This window comes from Lepidothrix coronata, unplaced genomic scaffold, assembly GCF_001604755.1.
Source record: "Lepidothrix coronata isolate B3197 unplaced genomic scaffold, Lepidothrix_coronata-1.0 Scaffold1, whole genome shotgun sequence".
Classification (NCBI taxonomy): Eukaryota; Metazoa; Chordata; class Aves; order Passeriformes; family Pipridae; genus Lepidothrix; species Lepidothrix coronata.
The window spans coordinates 1,836,331-1,861,786 of NW_016690181.1; the positions used below are offsets into that span (position 1 = coordinate 1,836,331).

A 25,456-nucleotide genomic window follows, 5' to 3' on the forward strand; every position below is an offset into this window, starting at 1 on the left:
GTCAAGCGGACAACCAGGCAGCTTGTGAGCTCTCCCGTCAGGAGAACACCTTGAGCCAGCAAGCACACACGTTCAATGTTTGTGGGCTGCAAAGCCAACCTGCTGTGACAGAGCCCACATCTCACGTCACTCACCATCCGGTAAAGGTGAATGGCCTTGCGCATGCTGTCCTGGAGCTCGGATACCACGTGCTCACACTGCTCTATGCTGATGCCCGATTCTGAATGGAAGGGAAAAACAAAAACATGAGTTAAGGCATAGACACTCCACTATCCACGATCTCACAGTTGGGTAAGAAAACAGGGTTCTTAACACATATTTGAAAGATCATGTGCACACTCCTCGTTCAATTTTTAGGGCTGGTTTGAGCAAATCATTAAATAGGCAAGTTCTACATGAACTTTCCTTCATACTACCTAAAGATGCTGCTTGTTTCAAACATCCCTATTTTTCCAATCTCTAGACTCTCCACAGTCAGCAATGTTTTTTCTCAAGTTGCACATTTTTGTCACAGTCAAAGATAGCCACAGATTACCCATTTTCAATTACAATTAAAGTCAAGTTTGTGTTAAGGCTTCCAGTGGCAATAGGGACTGATCTGAGTAGCCCCTAATTTAGCTTCCACATAGTCAGAAATTTACAATCTTCCCCTCAAGTATCCTTCTGCACAGTGTATGGCTAAATGTTGAGGATGATAGATTATACTGAATTATTACACTGTTCTCTAGTGAGGACTGTGGTCCAGAGGAGCGCTGACAAACAAACTCCATCACAACAGAATCACATTTCTGAGCAATTCAGGACATACACTGCTGATACACTGTAATTCAAAACTGAGAAAAGAAAGCAAGCAACTGAAGGACAGTATCTTCTGCCTGTCCCCACCAGATATTATCTCCAAAGCATCGGAGTCAAAGGCCTGCAATTTTTGATAAAATAAACACTTCCATGAGTCAGACATAAACCATGAACATAGACACACACACACAGTCTGCGGTTATCTTCAATTTGCAAAGGCCTGGACACATTAGCACTATAATTTCTCCACTTCTAAGAACATCATCTTTGAACATGCTGGAGGGGATCTGAGCTAACTTTATGAATATATCTAGATGATGTTAAAACAAATACAGCTAGAAAAACATCTATTTATACATTAAAAAACACATCTAGAAGAACAAGGGGGCATGAACAAATCCTTCCATCTGCATGTTTTGATCCCAAATCACCAATGGAGTTTGAGCACAGTGGGCTTCAGTGCAGTCCAAGATTCTTGCCTTCTGCCCCTCCCTTCCCTCTTTATGTTTGAAACTCAGCTGTTTCTTCTCATGATTGTTTCTGGATTTGTCCTCTGATTATTCTTTTTATTCTGGTCTCCATCTCTGGGAGCTGCCAGTCTGGAGAAAGGTCACCAAACCTAACATAAATGCTTAAGTAACAGGCATTTTCTGCCTCTTGGGTGTGTAGTACAGAGCTCTTCAGAAACCAGCACAGAATATTAAACACAGCAACAGTATTAAGCACATCTACAGCGTTTTAACTGTACATGTCAAAATGCTTTCACAAGAACAGTTAAGTCTCTTTATCTGCAGCTGTTACTCAAGAAGGAAAATGGAAGGACAGAAAAATTAAGCGGAAACCCAAAGTCACAGAGCAAGTCAAAAGCAGAACAGGTTCTCTGTCAGCCCTACAGTTTTAATCTAAACTGCCACACCGTGATTCACAGAAGCCACAGTAAGTTGTTCACAGCAACAACCAACTTGGATCTAAACAGCTTTTCCAGCATCTACCACTAAAGTTTTGGGAAATGTGGTCTGCAAGAACCTTAAGGTAGACAGCTGTCTACTGAGAAAAAAAATAATATTGGGGATCCACAGTGCTAAATCATCCTAACTCACTAAAGAATGCTGTTAAATATTCTGCCAGGGTGTGCTATGTCTTGGGAGCTGTTTAAAAAATTAAATCAATACTAAAAAAAACCTTGCTGTTTCTCTGTACTATCTGTGCTAATTCTGCAAACTAACCAAAACCCATTTTATATGTTGCCTGATTTCCAAATCTAGAAGAGAAAACTCTGCCTAAAGAGTACGTACTATTACAACTCTGCTGTAGAATGTGATTCCATAACTTCAGGCTGCATCTGCTGCTGGAGGAAAGTTCACCCCTGTGGGTGGAAGGTCTGAAAGTTTCAGACGTACTCACTGTCCTTTAGAGCAGTTATAGTATGAGAGCAGCAGGTCCCTCAGACAAAACACTTCCTGTTTTACATAACAGTGCTTCAATCTTAGGGTGTTTGATCCCTCTAGAAATGCAGAAAAAAATAACAGTGCATCAAAACCAGATTATCCTTCCACATTCCTTCAGTTCAAAAATATTGTGCTTAACTATTGTGATGAATAGTGCAACAGCCTGGCACCACAGAAAGTAATTGATCTGAGGATTACAGAGGTATCCCTTCTCAGATACAGGTAAGAACAATAATAGCAAAAGGGATTAAAAACTGTGCACTGCATAGCCGCTGAAGGTACAAGGTATCACTGCAGTGTTTAACATCCAGCTTTCTATTGCACGACTCGGAAAGATGTATTTCCTTTCAGATTGTGACACTAAAAAAAAACCTCTAGATGTTTTAGTACTTCAGCAGATGATGTGAGACTAAACTGTGTCTTCTCTGCCACTGGAGGTTTTCCTGCCTTGGAAGGCAGGATTTTTACTTCAGTTTGCAATTACCTGCTAGTTTTCATTTGACTGAAGTACCTTAAACCAGGGCCTGTAGCAGATCCAAGAGCTGTTTTCAGAAGGTGAAACAATTTCCCACCTTTTTCTCCAAACTAGAGATAATTCAAAAATTAATCCATGTTCTTTATGTTCAAACCCAAAGGCTATGCCTGCACATGCACCACATACCCGTTTTGCAGACATGTCCTCAAAGCAGACCAATAGCAGCTCAGAGACCTTCTCACTCCATAGGTGGCTACAGCAAGGAGCTCACCCTGGTCAAGCCTTATCTCACACAAAAAAATTGTATGCAAACCCTTCTGGGCCCTGCACACTTGCATATTAACAAAGTAAAGCTTGAGCTGCCTGGCATAACTTCACTGTCAGTGTTATCAGTGCTTGCTTGGTTCAGCTAGCACATGTTGGCCTGTACGTTCACCTGCTGATCAAACGTGCTATGAGAGGAGCATGGGGGATGTGACCTACACACTCATGGGGATTCCCAGCATGTCAGCTTTTAGCATTGACCAGAAAGAGGTTTGAGTCCCTATAGGTAACTGTACAGCTAAATCACTAAAAAACACGACAGTGCTGAGGTCTACAAAATATTCAGCTAAGAAGGACCATCAGACATAAGACCCAGAGGAAATGGAAACTAAAGACAGAGAAAAAGATGTTAGTTGAAGAAGTGTCTCACCATTCAGGGGATGGCTTATGGAACGAGACAGGTGCAGACAGGACGAGACAGGCCAGAAGCTGGACGTAAAGAAATGTGATGGGATCGTGAGGCGGTTCACAAAGACAGGAGACAGAAGGGGGAAGATAAGATACGGGTATCCATGCACACCTGAGACCTGTGCCAAGGCAGTTATAGATGTAGGAGACCTCGGCCTGATGGAGTCTAGTGGGCAAAGTCCAGGTTGGTTGTCTAGCACACAGGCGATGCCGGTGATCCTCTCCCTGCACCTGGGCAGTGTGCCCTCAGGAGACCTTAGGTGCAGGCCCTCTGACAACTCTCTCAGTTTTAGATTACTGACCCCTGGTTCATCCTGGCAATCTGTCCTTGAGACTGAACAATCCACTTGGCTCTCCTTAGCAAGCCCTGTTGGGATCTCTCTACTAGGAACCAGAGACCCGGCAGTTTGGTTCTCCCTCTTGGAGGCTCGGACCTCAGGAAAAGAAGGTTTCTTTTTAGAGGCCCCAGCTGGTGACTGTGGAGACTGTGGCTCAAGCAGGGTTTTTGTTTTGGTAGTGGGTGAGAAGGAGGCCAATGTGGGTCTATCAGGCAATGGCTTGGGAATGTCAAGAATCAGATGTGCTCGGTTTGATGATGCCAACTTGCTGTGGAAGGACTTGGGAGATGAGCAGTTTACAACTGGCTGAAGTGTGGGTTTCACTGGAACATTTTCTTTCACTGGTAGCTTAATCTTCTCAGCGTCTGCTGCAGAACTAACTTGAGTCTTCTCTGTCACTGGAGGGCTAGTCCTCCCATCAGTCAACATTTCAGTGGAGGAACCAAGGTACAGATTTTCCCCTACAGATATGCTCCTTGACATCTTAGCCCGGAAGCTGGTTGTGGGGTTCATGTAGGACTTTGGTTTTGCAGCCCTGACATCTTTGGCCAGCAGAGCACCAGATCCATCCATCTTCAACACACTGGCTGATAACACCCTGCAATTGTTAGGTCTGGGATCCTTCTCAACCACCAAAAGAGTCTGAGGACGCTGCTTGGCAGAGGATATCACTCCAGGACCCTTATCTGTGAAAATTAAACAGACAAACACACCAAAAATAGACAAGAGCCTGCAGTGAATTCCTAAATTGGAAAGTAACAGAGCTGCTCCTGCCTATGCGACTCAGTTCAGCCCCTAGGACATGTGTACAAAACCACTACTTCAGGTTAATATTACCAAGCCTCAACAGGCGCACACACTGCTGTTTTCCTGATAAGAGAGATTTGTTCTTAAAAGTGTATGGTCAGAAGACCTCAGACTACTGTGACTGCTAACAGAGAAGCCAGAGGAAGCAGGTGAAAAATTATATAGCTGTTGTGATGATTAGGTGAGTTTTCATTTTTTTTAAACAAACTGCATACACAGTAATGGTCCATGAGTTGGTTGTTTCAAAAATAGTTATTTCATATAGAGGGCATGAATACAGTAAGCTCTCTGTTACTGTCTCCTCCTTCCTTCTTTCTCTCCTCCTCACCCTGGGGAGCTTCTACCCAGAGCAACTACCCAGAGCAAGAGAGAATTTTTTTGCAAATACTTCATTTTACCCTTGCCAATGCTCCTCCCAGAGCTGCCAGACAAATATCAGAGACTGACAATTAGAAGACCAGCATCTGCATTACAAATTGGAAATATTTCCCCTTGTCAGGCAAGGAGTTAGAAGACATGTAAAGCCTTTAGCTAAGAATGCAGAAAGAGATAAGCTTAATTCAAATCTCTACTCAAATGTCCCCATTTCATTCTTGGGTTTATACCTTCATTCTAACCCGTGTCCTTACCCTCATGCACAAGGTCATGAACTGACTGCGCCTTTCTCATCACTGCATTCACAGGACCTTCTGGAAAGGAGGCAATAACTCGCCCCGGAGCCATACCAACTCTGCTGGCCTCCAAAGCCGATTTGCGTCTTTTCTGCACATAAATATCGCGATTTGAATTTACGCGCTCCAGAAGCTGGCTGTTCTCCACTGCATCATCAGGGTGGCTGCTGGTACTTTTCAATAGGTCTGGTGTAAACCGATTGGTCTGGGTTGTCAGCTCAATGGGCTTTGAATCCAGTATCAGATTTGAGGAAGAGAGCGACAATCGTCTAGAGAACACAATAAAGGAACCCCAGTTAAAACAAGTAAATATGTTGCCCTGGATAAACAGGAACATGCATTAAGAGCCCTTCCTTATCCGGACTTTTCAAAGTCAAAAATGCCCTAAGCTGTTACCACTTTATTCTACTCAACCTTGTAAGCTCTAGTCTTCAGGCATTTGCCCCTAGGCTGTGCAATCACAAATGGCATTGGGTTGCTGTTTCCGTGGAGGACACTGTAAAAAGTGAAGGCAAAACAGAAGGAAAAATTCTAGGTATAGGGAAGACTGGGCAAAGTCAGGTCTGATCTTTTCTCTCAGCTCACCTTACTAACAAATCTTTTCAATTCTAAGATATCCTAAGAGGAAGTAATTATGCTTTCCTAACATTATGAAAGTATAATGACTAGGAAAGCTGGTCAGTATCTTCAAGAGGAAAGCCAAGTTTCCTCTTCCTCTCCACTGCAGATAAGCACAGTGGGCTTATTTCAGAAAGGAGGCAACTTTCAATGTTTGAAGAGCTAAACAGATTAAAAGCCCAGAGATTTCCAAAACCTAAAATTACCTCTCTTGTTACATCTCTAAAACACCAGTGACTTCCTACATCACTGAACTCTTCACTACAACTCTCCAGAATTTTATACAATAGTTAACCAGTGGCTTTCTTCCTAAACATATGGTCCCAACATGAGATAGACTACGAGGCACTCCTGACAGCAGCAACAGCAGCTGAATACAGCAATAACAAACAACTTTCCCTAACGTGGTAAATCTGGACACAGCTGGTGAACCACAGAAGATGAATTCAAATCTGCTCAGCCCTACACAAGGAATTCCTTTGAGCAGAGATTTCAGGTTGTCATTTTAGAGAAATACAGAAGTATTTGTTTGTTTTAAACATTTATGAACCTGAATCAACAAAAGTATTTATCTCATCTTTTGTTTGATTTTTTTCATTGTTTGTAGGATTTTTTTTTTTTAAATAACAAGGGAAATAGCTGGAGAGGTCTTCTAGGGCTGAGGGTTTTTTGCAAGAATAATATCCCCAGAATACCCTGTGAAGGCATGGGACCGAGAAACAAAGCTGAGTAAGAAAAGACTGTAAAACAAAGGAAAACTTCACAAGTCTACTTTCATTGTCCAAGCTGAATGAAATGCAAAAGAATAAACAGAGCATAAACAGTGAAGAGTAAATTAGATTATTAGCAATTCGTCCAACTTAATCAGTCAAGGCATTAATCATGAAACAATTAAGCGCACTTTTGAAAGAGGAAAAAGAACAAAACAATAGTGTTGCTTTAGGAAGAAATAGAACAGCTAAAGTGAACCAGGACAGACTGTCCAAATCTGCAGCCAGCCTGCCAGGTGCTATGCTAACACTTTGCTGTGCCTAGGCACACCAAGGCCAGAAGTTTGCTCAACTATTTTCACCCAGGACCTAGCATGAGACGTGCTCATACTAGTAAAAATAGACAGACAGGAACACTCAAACAAGCTGAGCCATACCTGAGAGCCGGGGACTGGGAAAGAAAGCGAGAGGAAATGCTGAGGTTTTCAGTTCTTTCCAGATTCCTACATGAGCCACCTAAAAATTTTGGTTAAAGAAGAGAGAAAAATGAGCAGTTTAGTTACAGAACAAACATTCTGACACATGCATTTTCTTATCACAGAGACTATCAAGTGTTCCCTCATATACAAGGGCTTTTTTTTGAGCTAAAACCACAGAGAATGAAATAATTACATTTCCTTTGCCTCTTCTGTTCTATTTAGATTACTCTGCCTTAAGCTGCTACTCTCCCTAAGGGTACGCCTCCTCCTTTTTTGCTTCCCTTTGTGTCCTATCCTGCCTGTAGGACTGTGAGGCGCTGGCAGCAAGCAGAAAACAAAACAGTCAAAGAGGGGAAAGAAAGGAAAAAAAAAAAGAAAATTAACAGATATTGCTGCCTGCAACCATTATAAATTCTAAAAATATATGCTTTGTTCTGGAGTTGGTCGATAAAGACAAAGCAGTTCCTTTGCCACTCTGACGTCTCCTGTTATTCTGTCTCTCCACCCAGCATTTCAGCCTTTTCTTTTGTGACATTTGCTATGCCTTGAGACACCACTAGAGGCCACTGCGTGTTACCTATGGGGGTGGTGGTGAACACACAGTTAATACCTTCCTAAGCAACAGGAAAAACTAGTCTGGGAACAAGAGAACGGCTCTTCAGGATTCCAGGGACAACACTTAACCCAAATTGACACAGGCCCCACTCTCATCCACACAAACTTACACACAGACCGATGGAGTTAACAGATGTCACACTTCTTTAAGCCTTTCTACACTGTTCCCCATTTTTCCCCCCGTCTGTACACACACATCCATAAAAGCCTAGCAAAACTTGTAGCCTGGTTTGGTTCATACAGGGGAAAAAATCAAGAGTGACCTCACAAAGTCTCCCTACTGAGCAGAGATGTACCTTTTCCATCAGTGTTGCTCAGGGTCCCAAAATGCTCCTTGAGGAACTTTTCCTGATCAGGTATCTGGGGAATTTCTCCCTCTGGCATGCTAGCACCCACATCCTCCTCTCCTTCTTCTCCCTCCAGGTCTGAAACGCCGTCTACACTTAAGGGCTCAGTGCTTTCAGAATCTGGGAAAAGGCAAAAAAACTCCAATGCTGTAACAACTTAATCAGAGTAACATTAGTCAGGTTAAAAAAAAAAAAAATCAACGGAGATGCTAAATTGAACCTAGAATGTTAAAGTCAGTCAGCATTACGTGTAATAATTCTCTAGTCTACCAGTATCCCACAAACAACATAGCCTATGGGATAATCAATACTAAACCTACCTCCTTATCTAGCAAGGTAAAAGAAAGCCAAAGATGCACAAGGAAAGTGCACCAACTCCTACTTCTACAGTGGCTTTGCTCAGGTGTCTGTTCAAATGCGCCTGAATCTTTACTAGTGTGACTGATAGGAGTGTGGCCTCAGTTCACCTCATGAAGTGCTCACATATAAATACATTCATAATGTCTTTGCATCTTACCTTCATTTGGATGGTCTGGGCTGGACAGACGACTGCTGCTGTAATCTACAGAGCAAGCACTGTCCGGACTGTGCTTGTCTGGGCATCCATTACTGTGATAACCTCTACATAGCTTTCCATGGGGCAATGCTTTTACCTGGAACTCACTACAAGAGAGACAGGAAGATACAGCACTAGAAAAGATATTTGTTTTACACGTAAAGAAACACATTTTAATTTTAATAAGGCCTTACCTGTGTTAGTAACACCTTTGATTACAAATGTAAGGCTTTAAAGAGAAAAAGAAGTTGATTTCTCTCATTATAATACAGTATATTTTTTGCATTTCATTAAGCTTGGACAGTGAAGTCCCAAGGGGACTGTCTGACTTTCTGGGCGTTGTCAGTTCCCATGATTACCAGGCACCAGCACTGCATTGCCCTGGCTTGATTTCCACCACAGGTGAGGAACAAATGTAGAGGTCTTAGTTATGAGAAAGGGACTAAAACCAGGCCTAAGGGAGAAACTTTAGTTTGCCATAGGTTTAAGCTCTAATACACTATTTTTTCCATGTTCATGACCTGCTTCTTTGGGCAACTTCTCTGATGCAAAATATAGAAGATTCTGGGTTAGATAAAGACTAATTTAGCGAAGAACATCATACAAAAATACAATCTCATAGGACAGGGTTCCCAATTTCTGCTATGATTTCATGAATCTTTTTTTGTCAAATTTCACCAGCACTGTTCTTCTGCCTGATGCCTAAGGACTTCAGGTTTTCACTTTATGAAATACTTTGGTTTCAAATGTACTTCATTTCAATGCAGGATGCAGAAGTCACCCAACAGCAACTACCCCTGGCAGCTCACATGTACACTGAGATGTGTCCAGTCTGTATTCAACATCACCGGAGGGCCTCCCTTTCTTACATGATGGAGCAGCACATGGGTCTACTCTGTCCAAATGTTACCATAATAAAATTGAAAATGAAAAATAGAGAAACCTAGGAGCTTCAACTGCAAAGTCTTGGCATGCACTGTTGCATAAAATTCTGTCTAAAGCTATCAGCCCACTCTTTTTAACAGAACAGGAGAAGACAAAGGAAATTAAACAGCTATTAGCACCAGGTTAAGAGGGGAAGAGGAGAATAAAATTCAGGGAAGGAAAATAAAATGGAGCACAGAAAAATTGAATTACGTAAAATTAAAACAGAAGAAACAGCAGAGGAATAAAAAAGGTCTCCACTGTTTCCAGTGTCCTTTTCCATTCCATCTATATCATGCAAGCCATTCGATTTCCAATAGAAGAGTCATCACATACTACATTTGTTAAATTCTTTCCCAATTATCATAAATAAGTGTTCTGCCATTTCTCCTGGGCAGACATTTCACTGCTACATATGTGTCACTGTCAGGTGGTTTTCCAGCTTCCAAGTTCTCTCTTGCTTATTTCAATCCAGATAAGGGAGAAAGCAAAAAGGCTGCTCCCAAGTTGTTTATTCAACAAAAAAAAACTTGGAGGAGACTGCTAATGTGCAGTTTCCTTGAAGGAAAATTATTTTAATGGTGCCTTTTTAGTTTTATATTCCTTTAGCATCCGTCTGACATTAAACTCTCAACTAAACATGCCTGACATCAATCAACTCATTCAAGTTACCACACAAGCTGCAGGAAAACCAGAACAGAAACATCTAAGCCATGCAGAGCAGAGAGCTTATTTTTAACCTGCTAGAGTCTGTGGGATGGATTTCATCTTGCTCAGGGTAGATTACACATTCCTCACTCTCTGAAGGTTCCAGCTCCTGAGAGAAAATCCCCTCTTCACAAGACACAAGCCGAATCACTTGGGGTCGTACACAAGACCCGTTATCTTGGGAAGGTATTGAGCTGCTAACCTGGTTTAATTAAAGAGAGAGAAGATTAGATATTTCCAGAGATTTTCCTTAAGTCAGCCAGTGCTGTGCAGAGCTAGAAGGTATGCATTACAGCACAGGAATCTGAGATCAGAAAACATAGCACTCCTATGTGTTTTCTGTTCCTTATTTACTAAATTTATCAGATGACTGCTGTGCTTTCCTGTTTTGTCTCCCATTTGCAATCCCCTAAGATTCCTTGGTAAAGTACTCTTTGACCACTCATCAGGAGCGTAAGCCATGTGACAGCGTGTTCCTCCATTACCTTCTATAAACTGATCAGACATAATTCATAAAACTGGGCCACAGCTGAAAAAATGATTTACTACACACAACAAGCCCAATCTTTTTCTCAGTTGTGCAGTTATAAAGGAAGGGAAAACCCTAATTAAGCTAGGCACTGGGACAGACTGCTACTGGAAAACAGCCATTAGCTTTCTGAGGTATGAGCACACATCAGTTGCTGTGACCCATCAATACAAAGATTAAAAAGAATTTACTAATCTAGCACAGCCCACATTTCAGTGGCTACTAGAGTCAAGAAACTGCTCCCCAGGAGAGTGAACTAACAGGTAATCAGGTACACATCTGTAATTCATAGCTCAGCTTCTCAGCTTGTTTTTGACACAAATAATCAAAACTAAAAGAAAACATGAGGTCTTCCTATCATTGCACAGAAACTTGATCCCATACAGTCTCTGCTATAAGATGGAAGAATCACACATTCCAGGAATACTAACTACGGAAAGAGTTATCTAAACAAGTTTCTCAGAAGTCATTTAGAACACCTTTAATGATAAAAAGAATGGCATCAGTTAGTAATAAAGGTAGGTAATAACAAATAGGTTCAGGACAGATGCACTCAGAGTAGATTCATCTCCTCAGAGCACTACGGCCCTTACTTTGTTGATGTGCACAGGAAGGTCAGCGCGCTCTTCTCTGTCATCCCCATTGCTGTTTTGAGACAGGGAGTCTCGACTTGGAGAACGGGAAACAGAGAAGGACTCCAACTGACGCAAGTCAAGCATGGATTTCACGGTCATCTCTATGTTGCTGGTTGGTTGGGACCAGCGCCCACGTTGTCGAGGCATCTTACTCATTGGAGCCTCTGAGCGCTGGATTGCCGCTATCTCTTTGGCCTGAAGGAAATTGAAAGACAGACAGTCTTAAAGACTGAGTTTTGCTGATGGAAAAACAGGAGAAAAAACCCACAAAACTCACAGAAAAACACAATTATGACCATCTACATAAAAGCCCCAAAACCATCTGTGGGACAGCTTAAAATCCCACCTTTAATCATAAAGCATTAAGTAAAGATGATACTTCTGTTGCTGCTTCTTGCACAATTGAACGTATTTAAATGTCTTGCTCAGATCCAAGTATGTGAACAGCTTCAGCACCACATGAGATTCAGATCAAAAATGAAGAAGAGAAAGCATAACATCTGATGGAAAGATACTGATGTAAAAATCCCAAGGGAAACTAGCTTCTAAACTCCCTTGTCTCCTAAACTAGGCTTTATTTTGCCATCCCCAGGTCATTTTTCAGAGAAAGGCTTCTCAATGGTTTCCCACCGCAGCTGCACCTTTCCCACCTGTGCAAATGCAGATTTTAATCTCTGCAGATTTCTTTTTCAGTTTCTCTATGACAAGAAAAACAATTTGAAGGTTTAGTAACTCACCCTCCTCATTTCCCAATGGGAAAGGCTTCTTGAGAGGGTAAGGTCTGGATCTGGAAAGGTAAAAACATATACAGCTAGTTGACATCCTTGGCCAGCAGTCCAGCTTTTGAACAACCTTCTACCTCATCTTTCCTCAAAGGCAGTATTCTTACACCTTTTGAACCACTGTCAGTACATGCTTTCCCACAGACTACCAAATCATTGTTTCAAAATTTTTATGGAGACATACTATTTTATGTAAGATTTTTACTGACTCAGCAGACCCACTGCAGAACACTTGCCACAATGCAGTGCCCTCCCAAAGGCTTGGACCAATACACTGTAGCATCTGTGGTAAAAATACTACAAATTAATAATGGTAATCTCTACTGTAAATTTTATTAGACACCTCTAGAATCCACCATGGAATCTCTTTTGGCTTCTACAGACATCCAATAGCTTGTAGACCCAAGCCCATGAAGCTAATTCAAAATTTGTTTGGCCAGTTGGAACTAGCAAGAAACTTGGCAATTTAACAACTGAACTTCTAGTTAGAGAACTAACTAGAACTCTGAATAGTACCCCTCTTCAGATGCAGGAATGGGCAACTCCACATTACCCATTGTTATCTATCCATCTGTTTCTGTTTTGGTCTTTCTGTTTCTGCCCATAACTTGTTATCTCTAAGCTAGCATCTCTCATCTTCTCCCCCTTCACATTCATGCCATTTTCCTCTGTCTCTGCCCATGCTCCTCTCCCATTTATACCTGAGTCTCTCTCAGTGTTGCAGTTGGATTGAATGTGGAAAGACTGCAGCCCACGTAACTCATCTTCATCATTCCCTTCATCTTCACCATCCTTGTCACTGTCTGATGAGAGTGCAGGCACAGAGGACAGGGCAGAGATGGACTCGTGCCTGGAAGGCAGGAATTAGAAGGAGTATTATAGTCCATGACAAGAACTGCTTACCATTTCAACCCTTACATCAATTCTCCAGCTTATCTCCATCCACACTCAGCAGGCTGCCTCAACTCTCCCACACAGCCCATGCTCTAGCACAACCCATGTGAGAAGCAGGGCAAGCTAAATCCTGCACAACGTTGTGTAGACCCTGCCACAGCAATCATCTCATATGTATGGAAGGATGACAGAAATCAGCACAGAAGTAAACAAATCTGAGAAAGTCAAATGGAATGAAACTTGGCCTTCCATTTCAGCCTCTGCCAACTGATAAGGTCAAGACGATAGACTATATTTGAAAGGCAAATATTTTTCCCACCCTTAAGCATTTCCTCTCTGAAACTGTTTTACATATCAAAAATGTCAGACATAGTCTTTCTTTGAAAGTAATTTTGTTTATGGCAAATTATCCCATAAAAGACAGGTTCATTTCAAGGATTGCACCAGGCAGAACCTGAAGGCACAGCCCACACACCATAAGAGCATCACGCTGCCTATTTTAGTCTTCAAGCACAAGGATCATGTAAAACATATTTTGGGCACATCTTTGATTAAAGTAGATCAAGACAAGTTTTACCATACAGACCTAAAATGCACTCCTAGCACAGTAGTTTCTAATACCAATCAAGGACACTCACCAACACCAAACTTTATCCTCCCTCTCTTTTCTCCTCTTCCCCTTCCACCCCTCACCCCTCCAGTCCACAGAACCAAATGAACTAACCCCCTTTGGACAATAATTGAAGAAAGAAGAATCCCCAGCAAATACATCTGAGTAGCACCCACTCCATAGCCTTGAGCTAGAGTGCCAAACTCATCATTAGTGACATTTATAGGATATCACTGGTGAGTGTTGAGTGGCAAGCATTATTCATGAAACGAAAATAGGTCATCCACCAAATACAGAGCAGTCTGGCAAGGGACCATTCTCCTGCAGTTTACAGATAGCAGGCAGTATTGAAAACATGGTAAGAAGCAGTTATGATATTTTAATCTTTTCTCTTCCTGTGTAGTGGCAGAACATTAATTTCCATTTTATAAGGAGTGTCTGAGCAACAACTGCCCAACCATTTCAGATGAGCTTTGAGGTGTTCAGCAAGAAGAAGAGTGAAACTGATTGTAGCCTACAGAGTTCTCAAGTGAAACAGTTTCTTATTGGCCATCCTCATCTACTTTTGACATTTGTCCGTCTCTATCTTTTCTACTGTCTCCTCATGTGCCCAGCTTATCACCCTCAGACTCTTGTGTCTAAGCAGGTGAATCCCAACAAAGTCCAAGCCCCAGAGTATGTTTGAGGTTATGTCACGTTTCATCCTATGACATATATTAATGTGATAGGCAATATTAACTTTGTATCGGTAACTTCAATTGCATCCTTCTGCTTGTTTTCATCATGGTTGTTTGAGGAGTTTATTGAGATAGAAGCGTTAGATTATTAGACATTGTAACATCTAACTGGTTGAATACTTCACTATAATGAGGCTATATGGCAAGGCAAGATTATGTGTTTGCTAAACTCCTCTGTGTACTGTCATCGGTGTAAACGGAGAAGAGAGGATTGCTATCCATGTGTATTATGTTACAAATAGAAAGACGGCCCCTGTCCATCAGACTGTGACTGACAAAATTAGTAAGAGGAGGAAAGGTATGTTCCAGTATTCTTAAAGTAGTAGAGTAATAGAATGTAAAACGCATTTTGGAAGTCAGATGGGTGATTTTTTTATACCTCACAGGAAGTGATAAACAAATTATGAAGTCACATGTGTTTGATACAAATGTAAGATTATCTTGCATTATCCCAGCAAAAATTCATACCCCTCTTCCACATTCTCCTTTTTACAACTCAAGTATGCTTTTCAAACTCAGTCCTTTAACTTGAAGGGAGATGACTGAATGGGATTTTCAGAAGGACCTTAGGCCCACTAACTTGAAACTGAGATATTCCTGAAATGAAACCTAGATTTCCAAGGTCTTGAGTGTTTTAACTGTTGTTCTTGTCAAAGTCAGTTTCTCAATTCAGACTTCACTACTTTCTCCTTTCTTTCCTTGCCTTCCCGTTTATACTTGAATTTTCTCCTAAGCCCCTCTTGCACACATCTCCTCAATACTCTTCCTCAGTTCTTTTCAATGCTTAGATGGGAGTCAGAGTAATGTACAGTGAGTTTTCAAGCACCAGAGCTCTTTCCGAATAAGCACCACGAGGGAGCATTTTGAAAACGATAGAGTAAGACTTCTGGGTTTTGCTGAATTCCCACTGAGAGCAGGTTCAGCCAAATCCCAAAGCATCATTATACCAGAATGAATGTTTCACAGTAGCTATTCCAGAATAGCATGTACAGTCATGTCCAATTCTCATTAACTGACTCACTTAAAGCAAGTTTTAATTGTACTTGCTCATCTTCTTCTTTGCTAAGGAACTAACCTGTTCTAGTATCATAGAATCATCAAGGTTGGAAAAGACCTCCAAGATCATCATGTCCAACTTTTGACTGAATACCACCATGCCCACTAAATCATACCATGAAGTGTCACGTCTAATCCTTTTTTTAACACTTCCAGGGATGGTGACTCCACCATTTCCCTGGGGATCCTGTTCCAATGCTTAACCACTCTTTCAGTGAAGAAATGTTTCCTAATATCCAACATGAACTTCCCTTGACACAACCTGAGGCAATTTCCCCTTGTCCTACCACTAGTTTCCCGAGAGAATAGGCAAACTCCCACCTTAAAACACCCTGAATCTTTTTCTGTACAGGTCAGCAGAGCCAGTTGCCCTTCAGCTCCTAGTTTTTGAAGGGTCAGACAGTACGGGGTCAATGGCAGGGAAGGACCTTCAGTTAGAAAGTCTTCAGGACATATATATAGATTCACAAGTGCCACATGTCCTTATGGAATTCTAGTATTAAGACACCTGATAACAGGCACTCTGTATTCTTTTGTATGACCTGAATCAAACCCTGTTTTCTTTTCTTAAAACAAAACAGAGCAGACAAGAATGGCAACTATCTATTTAAAGAGGTATGTTTTCAGCACTCCCACTCTAATCTTGTGTTACTTAAATCCTCAGCTTTAGGGACATATTTATGGAACTGTAACATCCTATGTGGTAGGTATCCCTAGCAGACTGTGTCCCCTTGCTTCCCCCTCAAATGCCTAAGGGTTTTAAAAAGAAAGTTACTCTGCTTTTCCCCACAGAAAGATCACAATGCTGCTGACTTCAGAGTTTCCCTGGTGTTATAATTGCAGTAGTTCATCGCAGACTCAAGCACCATTTCTGATACGGCATCAAAAGCCACTCTGAGCCCTGGAAACAACACAGCTTTCCTGGACTCACTGAGAATCTGATAAGGAGTTCTTCTTTCCAAATATATCTGACAGCACACAGTACTTCTTCAGCATATATATATAATTTTTAGGCAATTCAATGTGGATAACATTTTCATCTCCTGCTATTCATAGTAGAGCTTCAAAAAAGCAACAGAAATGTGATTTTTAAAATTAATGTAAAAAAAATATAAACGCTCAGTTGAAACATGACTACAAACCCTGCAAATATTCCATAGTAAAATCAATTTAAAACTTCCAAAAATTTGAGACAAGCTTTTTTAAACTATAAATGCATACTTGGATCAAATTCAAAACCCTATTAAATGGCCTTTACATGATTCCTTTATTGAAAATATAAAAGCCTTAAACCAAAACATACTAGCAATATCAGCTGAGTATAAGTTCTATTATCCTCAATTATACTCCTCATGTTCAGAAAAAAGCACACATCTGCAATTACCACAACTAGAGGCAGAACTGAAAGGCTCTCAGGTGCACTGTGGAGAACTGTGGGTCATACAGGTCTGATCAGCTCCAAGATAATACAATGCCCCATAAAGGTGAGTCAGAGATATCATTCAGAGGAGAAACATTAGTCTCTCTAAAAGTTTTTGGAGGGACTGAAAATGTTGGGACTGTTCAGGAGGGACTGAAAATGTTGGGACTGTTCAGTTCAGAGAGGAGGTTGGATGAAGAGAGGTTATGATAAAGGTTTACAAAACCATGAGCACTACTGATAGCTGGATGCAGAACAACAGTTCACCAAAGTTCACAATATTCAGAAGCAAAGGGCTTTCAACAAAACTAGTAGGATGTGTTTTAACAGAAACAAAAAAGTCACTCTTTCCACAGAGAGCAGTGAACTCCTGGAACTTGTCACAAAAGAAGGCTGCAGAGACAGACAGTATTACAAAGTTCAAAAAAATTCATACAAATTCAGTGGACAATAGGTCAAATACTAAAGGGAACAGGTAGAGGTGTTCCTCCTAACATCCCTGAGATAACAATTGAGCATGAAGCCAATAGACCACAAAGGTTCATACAGCAAGGCTCACGCAGTGTCTCACTAAATAGCATCTTCCATTGCCACTGTCACAGGCAGAATACTGGGCTTCATGGAGCACCGGTTTGACCCAAAAAGATATCTTCTGTGTATTTACACTCCCAGTGTTACTCACCTGGGTCAATTCCTGCCCTGACGGTTGCAACTGGACAAACAGCACTGTCCTGATTTGGAAATCTTCAGCTCCCATTGCCTCATCAGATCAGTTTTGTTACCCCAATATTATTTTGTTTATGCATCCTGTACATACACTCATAGAACTATCAGAATGTGTTACATCCCCCACCAAATTCTAGTAATCTTGTTCTACAGAAAATCTTGTAGAAAAATGACTTATTACCAGGCAGGGAGCTTTCCCATACTACTGTCAGTCTTTTGAGACAACAACTTTATACCACAAGTCACAATTCAACTCTCTACTGCAACCTACACAGACAGACTTTGGAAACACATCCAGAACAGATACAGGGCACCTAGAAAACCAATCTTACTCAAGTTCACTAGTTTTCCTTCTCCCACCTCAATAATGCTCGTCCAATAGGCTCTTCTTCCATTTTTAGTCCCAGTCCAAAATACTCGGGAGTTATGTCTTTGCTGATCTCCAGTGACCACAGCGGTCGATCAAAACTGAAAACAAGCTTTCAAAGCTGACAAGTAGATTCCAGGCTTGCAAAGAGGTTACCAAACAAGTTTAATAAACTTGTGGGCTTGGCGTGGCACTAGCACCGCCCTTCAGCAAGCATCTGTGATGGAAATAAGTATCACCTCACGTGGAAGAGGACTGGGATTATCTGCCACAGGCTGAGCCTTGGTAGAGTGAGGCTGCAGCTGCTGGAATAATGGAGAGACTGCTATAAAAAGCACATTGCTTGACAGACGCAGAATTTTGGCTAGAAAAAAAGGCTTCCTGAGTTTTCCCAGCATCATTACTGAAAACACTTATTAGACAAGACTCATTTCAAGAATGAGGAGATTAAGGCTTTCCAAAACAAAACTATGCAGACAGACTTGTTTCAACATTGCTTGCTCCCAAAGGGAGTGGGGAGGTCCTTGTGACACTCAACAACCAGTGTGGTAAATCCTCCAGTGCTTTGATACTTTTATATCCAGTACTCAATTTGTAGTCATTTGGAGGAGGAAACTTGTGGAACATAGGAACAAAAAAAATTAAAAGAAACAAAAACCAACCAAACAAACAAAACCAATAAAAAACCAAAACACACCTGTGTTTGTTCTTTTTTCCCCACTATGATCTCATATCAGCTTGGTCAGGACTCTCTTCTGCAATGCTTACAGTCACACTAGTCTCAGCTACTTAAAAACTACAGAGAAACTGAATACATTACACTAATAATCAAAAATCCCCTGTCACTCTTGTTCTGTTTAAAAACAGAAGCAACACTTTTTAAAGAAAGGTCACCAGATAAATTTAGATCTATTCAGCTTGTAGGTGGTAGGACTTTGTTTTTAGATATGTTGTTTACCAAGCAAAAAATAGTAATATGATATAGCTGCCAAGAGCTTTTCCCATTTAAATTATTTTTATATTTATTATTTATATTACAATTATTTTAGGTGAGTTTTTTCAAAGTCTCCAGAAAACAGTTAACAACTGTCAACAACAAACAGTACAATTGTAAGGACTCTTTCAGAATTATGATCAACATAGCAAACTCGTACAGCTCACAGGTATACTTCACTACTGACACCACAGAAAAGAGCCTTTAAATTGCATTCAGCTTAGATCCAAAGAACTTTATTCATGAAGGATCACAGCTTCCTTGGTGGGATGCCATGTACTATCCTCAGTATTCCTAGGTGAACTGCTTATTCAAGTTTCTAACCATATCATTAAACTAAATTAAGACAGAAGAGGCACTGTATATACATTTCAATCAGTGAAGCACACTAAATAAGTCTGTCTGGAAGATCACAGTCTGGTTTCTATATCCAAAAAAGGAGGGCACAAAACCCATGGCAAATCCATCAGAAGAATAAGAGAACTTTTGGAAGACACTATCAATGAAGACAGCAGAAACCTTACAGTTGAATTCCAGTGCCACACTCTTCACATCCCATGCTAAAAAGCCAGCCACCTCTTCTCAGTCTGCTCTGCTCACCTCATGAGTCCAGCTGCCTTGTGAGGAGGAGACTTCTCTGCCTGCTTCCCTCTCTGTTTCATGTCAGACAGTCGCTGCCGCATGTTGATGGTCATCTCTGAGCTCAGACGCCAGATGAAGATACAGCTGAAAGAGGGAAAGGTGAGGCTGGGATCAAGTCTTGGTTTAGTTTATTGATACTAATTCCCTCTGCAGACACAAACAAGAGCCCTTCTGTCTGTGGCAGGGAGATACATGCAGAAACAGAAACTCAATCCCATCCCAAGCCTCATAACAAAAACCTGCCTGGCAAAGACTCCCTGTGAGTAAGAGCAACTGCAGAGGTATTTGCACAGACTCATCTCTGATCCTATACCTTTATTTGACTATCTGATCAGTTGCTGAAGGAAATGCCATAACAGGTCCCTCTGCAGTCAGAAGGAAAAGTGGAGCCTACAGATGTTCCTTGCATCCTCTAACTGTGGCTAAGCTGCAGCATCTGATTGCAACTACTCCCACAGGCAAGGCCTTACTAATGCCCACGATCCCATAGAGTCTCCATAGTGTAACTGTTATGTGGCAGTACTTTTTGCAGTCCAGGTGCTCCTACTACTTTACTTGGACTCCCTCCAGAGCACTTCTGAGGAATTTATATGGCCATTAGCTAAGTTGGTTAGAGCATAGTGCTAATAACACCAAGGTCATGGATCCAATCCCCATATGGGCCATTCACGTAAGATCTGGACTTGATGATCCTTGTGGGTCCCTTCCAACTCAGAATATTCTGTGAAATTTAATTTAATTTGGTCAATGGATTTGAAAGCATTTAAGAAAGGGAAACAGTGTGGTCTCATTTCATTAATTTCTTCAGAAATTCATCTTTTAAAAAAATATATTCCTCATCACATTAGAGAATACTGTATCTCTTCTTCAGCTACTAGAAAGTAAAACAACCAGCACTGCCTTTGAAATTTAACCTCAGTGCTAACTAATTCTTTTCATCTCAGCCATCTTTCCTGTCTAGTTGGGTGTACTTACACTAATGTAGAAACAGAGCTGGTGCTTTTGCTATCACTTATAAAATCCTGCACTCTACTTTGAATCCCAGGAGGATTTAATCCACTTCTTCAAGACCCATCATTGCCTCCATACGCATGGGTATACTCCAATTCACGGAAGATTTTTCAATTAATGACTTTTTCTTCTTTCTTGATAGTCCGTAAAAATTAATTTGCTTTGCCATTTTGAACAATGACCACAAAATTTGGTCTCCCTCATATGAGGTAAATGTCAAAATGGTCCAGGATCCTAAATGCCTGAATCTTGTCTATATTTTATCTCTCATGAGGAGACACATCAAAAGGTGTCAAGTTCCATATCACACAAAAAGAAAACATAAACCCCTTTTTGCAGCCCGTGAAGATTTTAACAAAAAATTAAAAATTCCCTTCTTGCCCTCAGTGCCACGCTTTAGTAGCATCCCTCCCAGCTACTGAAATCACATAGACGCTTCCCATTGACAGGGAACACACTGTCATCCTCCCACCTAAGCTTTTCATCCAGGAGAAAGGGGTGAGGCACTGTGTCTGGGAACTTTGGCAACACAGGGCAAGCAGCTGCTTCCCCTCAAGCAACACCTCTCGCGAAGTAACAGCCGTTAATCTGCGGCTGATAAACTACCAAAGAAAAGGAGGAAACAAAATTCCGAAAGCAAATCTGGCTTGTTCATTTATCCCACTGCCACAGCTATTCAACCTAGAGATAAACAGCAAACAACATGAACTTGTGAATACATTGGCATTCAACACAAACTCTAAAAAAACATGTTCCCACCTACCCCTTTTGCTGGGGTTTGCGGGGGGGGGCAGCGTTTTGGTTCGGCTTTTTTCTTACCTTGCAGTAACTTTTCTCTACATGAGTCTCACAGTCCTTGTGCCCTTTCTCATCTCAGCTTTTCCTTCTATTCTCAGTTTTATTCTTTGCACATGCTGCTGTGTGTGAACAGACTATTTTCCCTGTTCTCCTTTGAAAAACATGCTTTCTCATCTCCTTAAGCAAAGTTCCTCGTGAATTCTTTTCTCATTTCTCATCCACCTCCTCCACACCCTTAGTGAAGAAAATTACCTTTTTGCTCACGAAAACGTCAACAAGGGGATGCTGCACTAAATCACAAGGATCACTGGGGACTTCCAACCTTCCATGTTTCTGGAATTTTTTGGAAGTCCACAACAAAAAGACTCTCTCTCCAGCAATTTTTTCTCTAACCTATTTACACACGTGAAAGGTAAAGATGAAAACTAAATTATTTATTTTTTTACTGAAAGACAGAAATAACCAACTGATGAGATTTAAGACGATATATTGTATGTTTTGTAACAACTTACCCTCCAAAACTCTCTTTCCAATTCAGTTGTATTTTATTAATAAAAAAAGAAAAAGAGAGAAAATCTGGGTTGCTCTGGACTTGCAATAGCACTCCAGGAACCATCTTTCTCAAAGGAAAAATTTTATTCGGTTCAGCTGATTTAAACATTCATTGATTCCAGAAATAGTGGGTCCACTCCCCTCTACAATCATCATATTAGGCATATATTCTCCTTTTCCCCTTGGGTTCAGTCTGGTGATTACTCAAGCTTTTAGTGAACTGATTTAGTCCACTAAATCAGCAGAAAACTCATCTGGGGAGAGTGACCTAAATCAGCTGAATAAGGGGCCAGTTGCATCACTGCTGACTCAGGGGAGTGGCAAAGAGGACCCTACAGACAGGATCAAAAAGTGGGGACAAGCCTGTCCCTTTTGGTGCTAGACAGGCACTTTCACCTGGTGAAACTTGCAGGAGTACTGCAAGAAAAGGTTTTGGCACCACTGGTAAAAATAGCACAAGCTGCCTTACATTACAAACCTGAAGGCTGGTCAGGAAACTGGCCATATCTCTGTCTCCTTTCCAGCAGCAAATAGCACTTACACTCAGAAAAGTGAAGTACTTCACTGTGTGTCTCATTCCATGGAAGGATAATATAAGCTCTGTGAACTTTACCAACAGCACATATTTAAGGTTCAGAAAGCTCCGAGGTTTATTTGGAATGCATAAAACATCCTTCATTAAAAAAATAAAAATCTACTCTCCTTAAAGACACATTAAATCCAGTGTGAGATGGTATGAGCCGATATCATAAACAAGCAAACACCTCTTACCTGTCACCAGAAACAGAGATCAGATGTTTGCAGTCATTACTGAATTTCATCCCAGTTACAATCTCTGTGTAAAATAAACCAAAAGAAAAAAAAAATCTTCCCTGAATTATTCCAGTGGACAGAAGAGATCATTAGCCAAATAGTCTATCTGTACTCAGTAATTCAAATTCTGATTAAAGCCAACACACTTCACAGATCAATATGCCCCAATTACCATAACCATTTAACCAAGAATCTAGGCTTGACATGGAAAGGGCATCCCATGGCAAAATATACTTGAAGACTGAATTTTCTTTTTGTCTATGATAGAATAGTTCCTGCAAGGTATGAGATGAGGTTATGTCATAATGAAACTCAACATACTCTGAAAAAACACAGACTACTTTATAGCCTAATAGAAAAACTGTGTAAACAAATACATGGCTTAACAAGTGTGTGTGCTTGTGTGCAAAATGCAAAAGTTGAAATTGCAATAAATAAGCTATTACAAGTAATTCTAGCTACAACCTACTCGAAAATACAAATCAGGTAAACTTTAGTGGTGAGAAACCTTCAGAATCTTTGATTAGTATCAGACCCCAATTATATAGTCATCAGCAGAAAAAAATGCATTTCCAGAAGTTAATGTGCCTTACCTGAATGTCCATACATGGTTGCAACACACTCGCCAGAATAGAAATCAAAGATAGACAGGTTCTTGTCAGAACAACTGGTTGCAATATAAAGACCAGAGGGATCTGTTTGCACCTGGTGTAGGAGACAAGAGGAATGCAAAGACCTGGTGAGAAAGTACCTTCAAACCTCATGAAAATGGTCCAGAATACCAAAGACAGTCAGAGTAGTTAACAGAATAAAATGCAAGTAGCTCCCACAGGACTCCAGTTGAATACTAGACTATCCAGCATCCCAGGACAAATCTCCAACCTGACTAAACTTTTAAGACTATCTCCAACCTAATCAGAGACTACAGACACTTGCATTAAATGCCTTCATGACTGTGAAAACATCACCACCAATGGACAGACTTATACCTCTCTCTTCTACCTTCTTTTAACCACTGAGGTCTTATTTTCTTCTATGTTAAGATCAAAACAAAATCATAAGAAACCCCAAACACACCCCAAAACATCCCTCCTCCAGCCACAAGAAAAAAAAAAAATCAGAGCTGACAGAGTTAAGTGAAATTTAAAAGATTCCAGTCTTGAGGAAGAAATCGAAAAAGAACTAAACACTGCCAAGAAACAGTCTTTGACAATGATACCGTCAAATCTTTGGCACTTGCAACTCCCACTTTTGGACTAGTTTGTTTGTTGTTTGCTTTTTCATATGCATCCATTGGTTGCTTTACCTCAGATCAAATATAAAATCCCCTCCAAATGTCTTACAAGGTCTAAAGCTGCACTATACAGCAAATACAGCTACTGTCACCAAATGTCCTGCTCTGTTTTTTACAGAATTTTAAGGAACTGAGAGTGAAAATGGCTGGTTTTTAAGGGAAACATGGTACTTAAAGGACGGGTTTTGGTTTGGTGAGTTGTTGGGGTTTTTTCTTTAATTTTTATTTTGTTGCTGTATATTTTGCTTCCAGTGTCACTGTTTGGGTTCTACTCATTAAACTGCAATGTATATTATGATCTCAGAAAAACAGGCCAAAAAAATTTGAATTCCAGAGATAACCATAATCCCCTTGGTTACATAACTGTCTTAAAAATGAGCAAAGCAACATTAAAAAATAATTGAGATTCCCCATTTGAGGTACACATGAAAAAAAAAACAAACACAAAAAGACCTTAAAGGTTGTTAAAAACAAAAAAATCCAGCTACCAGCCCATTTCATGGTTTCTGGTCCAAGAAAGACATAATCAAGCACCTAAGTTTATCAGCGATGAAGTGTAGCATCAATTTTTCATTTTCATCACTCTGACTAATAAAAAACCTTGTAGGAATTATAATAGGCAAAGAGAAAGAGAACTTATCTTTCTCTGTAAAATAAGACACTGAACAAAATTATTTTCCCCTTCCTTTTTGCCCAGTTATTGACACCCATCAATAATTTCATCTGGAAGGGAACTACAATGATCACCTATTCCTGCCTGACTAATTCAGGGTTGACCAAATTAAAGCTTGTTATGAAGGGCAGTGACCAAGTGCATCTTCAACACTGACAGCTTGGGGCCTCGACCAACTCTCTTAGGAAACCTGGTCCAGTGTTCGACCAAACCCTCGGTAAAGAAATGCTTCCTAATGTCCAGTCTAAACCTCCCCTGGTGCAGCTTTGAACCATTCCCACATGTCCTGTCACTGGATCCCAGGGAGAAGATATCAGCACCTCCCTCTCCACATCCTCTCCTCATCCTCATCCTGAGGTCATCCCTCAGCCCCTTCCTCTCCAAACTACAGAAGCCCAAAGTCCTCAGCTGCCCCTCATAGGACATTCCTTCCAGTCCCTAATAATAATACTGCTGACCTGTTCAGCTGAACAGAAGTATTTGGTTTAAAAAGTATGAAAAAAGTGAGGGGAAAAAAAAAAGAGAAGCAGTTTGTTTGGCAATTTAACTTGAGAGATATTTTGGTTGTGTAAATTGGTTCCCCCTTTAAAGACAAGAATGCAATTCTTCCACATCCCAATGTGCTGACATCACTCTTAACTCTGGATCTTGAACACACCTGATTTACCAGGGTAAGCCTGGATAGTGGCAGAAGCAG

General features: G+C 40.8%; 1 protein-coding gene across 4 annotated transcripts in view; it reads right to left on the bottom strand.

The window, feature by feature from the left end:
• The window catches only part of MAPKBP1 (mitogen-activated protein kinase binding protein 1), a 102,695-nt gene that overhangs the window by 5,891 nt on the left and 71,348 nt on the right, over positions 1–25,456 (bottom strand). Inside the window, exons 18-30 of one of the 4 annotated variants that reach the window (XM_017811606.1) lie at positions 23,386–23,497; positions 22,751–22,814; positions 19,577–19,702; positions 12,874–13,022; positions 12,128–12,177; positions 11,349–11,585; positions 10,259–10,428; positions 8,556–8,701; positions 7,988–8,158; positions 7,035–7,113; positions 5,228–5,538; positions 3,416–4,477; positions 135–220 (exon numbers count right to left, since the gene is read on the bottom strand). In XM_017811606.1, the coding sequence (XP_017667095.1) occupies positions 135–220; positions 3,416–4,477; positions 5,228–5,538; positions 7,035–7,113; positions 7,988–8,158; positions 8,556–8,701; positions 10,259–10,428; positions 11,349–11,585; positions 12,128–12,177; positions 12,874–13,022; positions 19,577–19,702; positions 22,751–22,814; positions 23,386–23,497 (2,763 nt within the window). The remainder of the gene's footprint in view (positions 1–134; positions 221–3,415; positions 4,478–5,227; positions 5,539–7,034; positions 7,114–7,987; positions 8,159–8,555; positions 8,702–10,258; positions 10,429–11,348; positions 11,586–12,127; positions 12,178–12,873; positions 13,023–19,576; positions 19,703–22,750; positions 22,815–23,385; positions 23,498–25,456) is intronic. The other 3 variants (XM_017811620.1, XM_017811612.1, XM_017811622.1) reach the window with 3 other exon arrangements.